Source organism: Dermochelys coriacea, chromosome 13 (assembly GCF_009764565.3).
Source record: "Dermochelys coriacea isolate rDerCor1 chromosome 13, rDerCor1.pri.v4, whole genome shotgun sequence".
Classification (NCBI taxonomy): Eukaryota; Metazoa; Chordata; order Testudines; family Dermochelyidae; genus Dermochelys; species Dermochelys coriacea.
The window spans coordinates 25,717,475-25,724,075 of NC_050080.1; the positions used below are offsets into that span (position 1 = coordinate 25,717,475).

The 6,601-nt window shown below is 44.4% G+C and overlaps 1 protein-coding gene across 16 annotated transcripts in view; it reads left to right on the forward strand.

The window, feature by feature from the left end:
* Nucleotides 1-5,387, forward strand: part of EPB41L1 (erythrocyte membrane protein band 4.1 like 1) — a 147,637-nt gene extending 142,250 nt beyond the window's left edge. For all 16 annotated transcript variants that reach the window (XM_038370511.2, XM_043496127.1, XM_038370510.2 and 13 more), the window contains one exon: nucleotides 1,904-5,387. In XM_038370511.2, the coding sequence (XP_038226439.1) occupies nucleotides 1,904-1,912 (9 nt within the window). In that variant the 3' untranslated portion in view covers nucleotides 1,913-5,387. The remainder of the gene's footprint in view (nucleotides 1-1,903) is intronic.
* Nucleotides 5,388-6,601: the final 1,214 nt, after the last annotated feature.

Consider the following 6,601-nt stretch of genomic DNA (forward strand, 5'->3'; position numbering starts at 1 on the left):
GATTCTGCTAGCTTGCTACCACTCACCAGTACTAGATTCATCAGTTGCCTCCTTGTAAATGTCCACGTGCCAGTGCCAAAGCATGTATCTTGCATGCATAGACCCAGTGCACTCTCACAAACTCCAGGTGTTTCTGGAGCCCTCTTGAAAACGTGGCTCTGCTTTTTGTTTTTCTTTCTATTTCTGATTGATCTAGATAGTCTTTGCTTTAAATTTCAAGGCTGGAGGTTGGAATTTTGAAAAATGGATATTATTAGTATCCCATTTCCTGTGTTTAGTCATCTATTAAACAGGCATCCTGAGCTCATAAAATGAAACACTCTATTGTACATAGACACAGTGGGACAAATGCAACCCTGATGTGACTCTGTCAGCTTCAGAGGACATGTATCTGAGATGAATTTGGCCAGATGTCCAGATACATTGGCACAGATACCACAGATAGCTGGAAACAAGATCTGTCAAGTTTAAAATGTTTGGGTTTTGTTTGTTTTTGCACCTAAGCAGCACGTGAGCTTTCATCACAATAGATAAATGAGGAAAAAGCAACAGTGAGCTAATAAGGCAGCACAGGGACCTCAAACAAGGGAAAAAACAGCAAGGGGATGCATCACCATTATATCGACAATAAAGAAAGGCAAATGTGAGTCTAAAATAAAGGAAGACTGTGAAAGCTTGGTCACTGCAGTAAAATGTGGGGCTAAAATTTCCTCAGTCATGGCGAAGGCTGCGAGTTTGTCATGGAGGGCACGGAAGTCACAGATTTTGTGACTTTCCATGACCTCCGTGACTTCTGCAGCGGCCAGTGCGCCTGGCCTGGGAGCCGCCTGAGCAGCTCAGGCAGCCCCTGGGCCAGGCGCACTGCTTGCTGCTGGGGCATTCTCAGGCACCATGCTCCCCGTCCCCGTCCCCAGCAGCAGCAGCAGGAGTTTGGGTATGGGAGGGTGTTGGGGCACAGGAGGGAGGTGAGGGCTCTGGATGGCTTTACCTTGGGGGTACCCTGGAAACAGCGACATCCCTCCACTCCTAGGTGGAAGCATGGTACGGCTAGGGGACTCTGCGCTCTACCTCCACCTGTAGGCACCGCCCCCGCAGCTCCCATTGGCCGCAGTTCCCAGCCAATGGGAGATGCGGAGTCGGTGCACAGGGCAGAGGCAGCGTGCAGAAATGCCTGGCCACACCTTTGCCTAGGAGCTGAGAGATGCTGCCGCTTCTGGGGAGGCGCAGAGCCAGGTAGGGAGCCTGCCAGCCCCGCCAACCTCCCCTCTCCCCAGCACCAGCGGGGGTCCCGGGCCGCACCCAGGATACCCCCTGGGCTACCTCCACTCCGAGCACCTGCAGTGCCCCCAGGCCGTTCCAGCTCCCTTCCCCTCCTACCTCCCCCCCAATTTAGTCAAGGATATATAGTACAACTCATGGACAGGTCACAGGCGGTGAATTTTTGTTTACTGTCCATGTCCTGTCCATGACTTTTACTAAAAATACCCATGACTAAAATGTAGCCTTAGTCATGGCCCAATCCTGCAAGGTGCTGTTTGCCATCAATTCCAATTACTTTAATAGATTATAAGGCTGTAGACTATGATCATTTGATCCTGCGTAACACACAATACTAGAGAACCCACCCAGTAATTAGTACACCTTTTAGAAAGATATGCCGTCTTTATGTAATGACTTCAGGTAATGGGGACTCTACCAGTGATTTCAATGAGACCTTGCAGGATTGGACCCTTACAACAGTGCAACTGCATTTAAATCAGTTGCATTGCACCAGCGTAATGAGAATAGAATATATTCCCTTGTGTTTGCAGCTTGATTGTCTGGTGCCTTAATACAAGCAAAAAGCTCTTTATAACCAATAAATAATGCTCTATGAACAATCATTTTCGTCTGCCCTGTGCAGGAATCTTGACTGCCGTGTTTACAGAAGTTGGCATCTCTATTCAAACCCAACTTGGAGAACAATGAAGAAAGGGCCTTCCTGCTGGATTCCTCAATGAGACCTAGACGTCCTGGCTGCAACGTTAATGGCGAGAGACAAATTTTTTAAAAAAAGGAATAGCAAATATATATATATATATATATATATATATATGCAGGAAACAAAATGCATCCTTGCACTGCTGCTATATGCTGGAGGTGAATTACAAACAGCAACATCAACAATAACACACAAAACCAACCACCTACTTTAGTCTTTGCAGACAAATTGAAGAATTGACTGGATTTATCAGAAAAACAAACAACAAATCATGATGATAATAATAATAATAATAATATTAACATACAATAAACCGCCATTTTGCATGTTGCATTTAAAGGAGACACAACTCATGGGTTCATTTGTTGCACACTGAATGGAAATGAAACGTGCTTTGCAACAAAGCAGCAAACAAAAAAAAAACTCCAACAACCCACAAGCAGATGCAAAACTATTCCCCACCTAAGGAAAGAAGAGAGAGAACCATTGAATTGTTTGATTATTTTGTAATTATTTTCTGCTTCAGGATGTGTGGTGATCAACCCTCTTCCCCATTCCATGCTAGTTCTGTTGCATCATTTTTTGGTTCTGTTCTTACCCACCCACTTGTCCTTCCTTTTCTTTCCTCTCTCCCCTTGTCCAGTCTCTTGTTCTGCTGAAGGTAATTAAGAACAGATCTCATTTAAAACAAAACAAAAACTATATGTATATGGTTTCTCATTTATAAAAATGCAGTCTGTAGGGGTTTCATATGAATGTGCTTTTAAGTTATGTATATTATATATAACTGAGGGTGTGGAGTGGTGGGTGGGAAACGATATTAAACTAATTAAACCGTGTTGGTAAGTTTGCGGATGACATTTTTAAATTATAATTGTTTGGTTGACTGTGGTTGATATACTATGAGAATCTTAGCTCACACTGATATCCCACAAGAAGAGAACAGGGAACATTTCATTAGCCGCTGCTCTTTCGGAGGCTGGAATGGGATGTTTGCCACTGAGTTGATGCACTGCGGCAGGAGGGGTTGGTGTAGTGACACAGTGTCTGGTGTTGGTTGGTTGGTGGTAAGGGAGTGCTCAGCAACATGGAGGGGTGGGGGTTGGGAAAGAAGGAAAAGACTGCATCCATTTATCATTACCAAAATGTGCCAGACAGAAATGTCTCCCCGTTCCCCAAATCCAAAGATGTTGAGGTTGTGTGAAGCCTCGAGTTAGACTGTTTGATTCCCAGGCTTCCAGGCTCTAGGAGTCTTTGACTCCTCAGATCTGGAGCCCTAGCAGCAGTAGAGGTATCATATCACACTTTTCAGCACATTCTTGAAAACCAGGCACCTGGGCTGAGTTAGTGATTCCCCCCACTGGTCTAGACACTTGTTGTTAGCTTCATTTCTGAACCTCAGTCCCAGCTCGAGAGCTTTTGAAGTGAAATGTTTGAGGTAAGCAAGTACCTTTCCACAGCAAGCTGTATGACTGCATTTTGCCAGGGTGGCTGTAGGCGGTGCAACAGCTGTCCTGGCGGGAATAGGTGAATGGCAGCTCCCCCATCCATTTCCTCCATGGTACTGTCCACTGATACTCTGGCTTAGGGTTGACTCCTGTCCACCGACAGTTTGATGAGTAAGAAACCATGTGACAAACGTGCAGGGAACAGTAGATTTACAGGGCTGGACAGCATTGCCCAGTCATCCAGAACTTAGAGGGCAGATGCTGATGAGGCAGCAGGAAGGCAGAGAGGCTGCTTTCCCCACAACTGGACAGAACCTGGCACTTAGATAAAGTCTTTCTCTGCTGTTGCCTTTGGAGTGGAGGTTGGGACCTGAGGCACTGTGTGAGACAGGCAGTTAGGGAAGACTTAGAACCAAAAAAAAAAAAAGAAAAGAAAAGAAAATGAACTGATTTCCAAATGGAATTGTCACTAGCTCCTGAAGCTACAGAAGGGTCCACAAACATTGCACCATCTTTGTCTTTATTCCCCCCCCAACACACACACACACTTAATGCCTGGAGAGGAAGCACCTCTACCTAGTCCCCACGATGAGATCTGGGAATCCTACTGAAAATGGACAACTTGAATATTTAGAATCCGGTGGGCATACCCCATATGATCAATTTCCTCCCAAAGCAGGGACTCCTGAGTTTCTGGTGGGCCTTGGTCTTTCCAGTTGTCTTCTACTGTGTCTCCATGAAGTCTGTTCTCCTTTTGGCACATGGCTTTCTCATGTAAGCATTAAAGGGATGAGCACTGGTTCCCTGATGATAGCACTCATTCATGTGCTAGTGCCAGTGAGGGTCATTTCAGGCTTCTGATGAATCCAAATGTGTGGTGTTCTCCCTGGATTCTACCTGAAAGTTCACAGCCACCCCTAACCTGCTGCTGCTTTAGGGACAACACCCAGCAAAACCAAAAGGAGTGTCAGCAATTACACAGTCTTTTTTTTTTTTTTTTAAACATACTCAAGTCAGCTGTAAAAAACATATGCGCTTTCAGGACGAAAAGCCCAACTCAGAGGACCTGTTCCCAAGAGCTGTGCAAGCCTGTCTGTTCTGCTATCAGAGGGAGTAAATCCCCCCATGCATCACACTGTTTGACACATTTTGAATTTCAAACAAAAAAAAAAAGCTGGTAGAAACTTGATGCCATTGAAATTGAATTGGAGGCTACTTTGAAACTGATTTTGATCTCGCTCACGCTAGTATAAGATCTGGAGTTACTCCATTAAAAACAGTGGAGTTGCGCTGCTGCAAAATCAGTGGAAGCGAGATTAGAAACAGACCCTGCAGGTTCAGAGCTAAAAAACAGTCGACCCATTTCTCTGGATTCCTCACAGTGAGTGACAATGGAGGGGGGGGAGCATGAGTCTTTTGCCCACCTGGCCAGAGGTGGGTTTTATAGATAGATAGATAGATATATAATCCACACCTTGCCAGGTGAGCAATAGACTCAAACTTTTTCTTTATATATTTGTTATATATCTATATTGTTTGTGATGGTGTTGAAGCCGTACATCACTCTAAGGCCTTGGCTTCCTCCCACCTTCTTCATCACTGTCGCTGACATTTCTGATAGTTGATCACTATTTTTCTTTTTTCTGGGGACCGTTCCATTGAAGTGGCTGGGAGACATGAGTGCCTGTTTGTCCCTAAATCTACAAATTCATTTCAAAACTTGCCTGCAATTGCATGAGTGATAATAATAAACATGATTTTTATTTGAAAAGCACCTTACCAACCAACTGCAATGCTCTGTCGTTCCTTCACTAACTCCCCTTTCCTCTTCCCCTGTTCCTCTTCTCCCCCTTGCCCCTTTCAATCATATTCTTTTTCAGTGCTTGGTGGTGTATGCGTGTGTGCTCACTGTTCTTGTATTCAATAAAAGTGAAATAAATGTGTTTGATGCTCAACCAGCTTGTGGCCTGAAACTGACTTTTCTCTGATCTGGACAATTCTCTGATCTGGAGAATTAGAAGAGGAGCTTTCGACCCAGGTGCTTTACAGGTTGAAAGTATGCCCGGAGGCAGTATTGAGTGAGAGCAGGACCTTCCGTATCTTGGTACAGGACTGGGCAGAATGGGGACAATTGAGGGGTCTATTTAATGCAGAGGTTAAATGTGGTGGGGTTCCTAATTTTCTTCCGAGCTTCAAACACAAAATAAGCTCCATCCACACAAGTCACCAGAATGAGATGCTGCTCACACTACATTCTACAATGTTCAAAATATGAAGGTGCATGCTCTCTGAGCTCCATTGGGCTGGTGGTTCCCCCTTGGTGTGGCTTGAATATGTCCATGGGCTTTGTTAGGCTTCTTGGGTCAGGCTCCTATTTGATTGGGTTCGAAGGGTGGGCCTATGGGGGTTATAATACCAAATACCAACCACTTGTGGCACCAAAAGAGACAATACAGTAAATTGTGTAGATCTGTGAACCTCCTCCTTTCTTACATAAGGAATAAAATAGTTTTCTGAAAGCTGAAATTCTGGAGAATGAGGTAGAAGTTTGATAGAGGTGCTAGTACACTGAACCATTGCGTACCAACTGAATCCAAGTCTGGAGATGGGGCAAGCTGGGACCAAGAGGTTGGACGGGATGTAGTAGGTAGATTGAAACTTAGAGCAAGATGGGTAAAATTGCCATCCATTTGGGAATTAGGAGTGGGCTGGAAGGTGCATCCAATGAAGTGAGCTGTAGCTCACAAAAGCTTATGCTCAAATAAATTTGTTAGTCTCTAAGGTGCCACAAGTCTTCCTTTTCTTTTTGCGGAAACAGACTAACATGGCTACTACTCTGAAACCTGTCCCTGAAGAATTTCTTTGTAGGAGAAGAGGACAAGTTTTGTCTTTGTTTCTTCCCTGGACTAGGATGGATGGCATGACGGAAAGCCACAAGTGGATTTCTACTAGTTAAGTCAATGACATGCAATTATTAACAATATTTATGTTGAAACGTTATTTTGGAAATGTTTCATGGTCAGGGTGTATTTTTAATGCTATGTGGATGTAACGTTTTGGAGTCCAACCCAGACCAGTACGAGGCTAACAAGCAAACAAAAGTTAAAATTTGCTTTCTAATGGCTCAGATCTAACTTTACAAGCTACAGTCTTTGTTCAAGGTAGTTCTTCA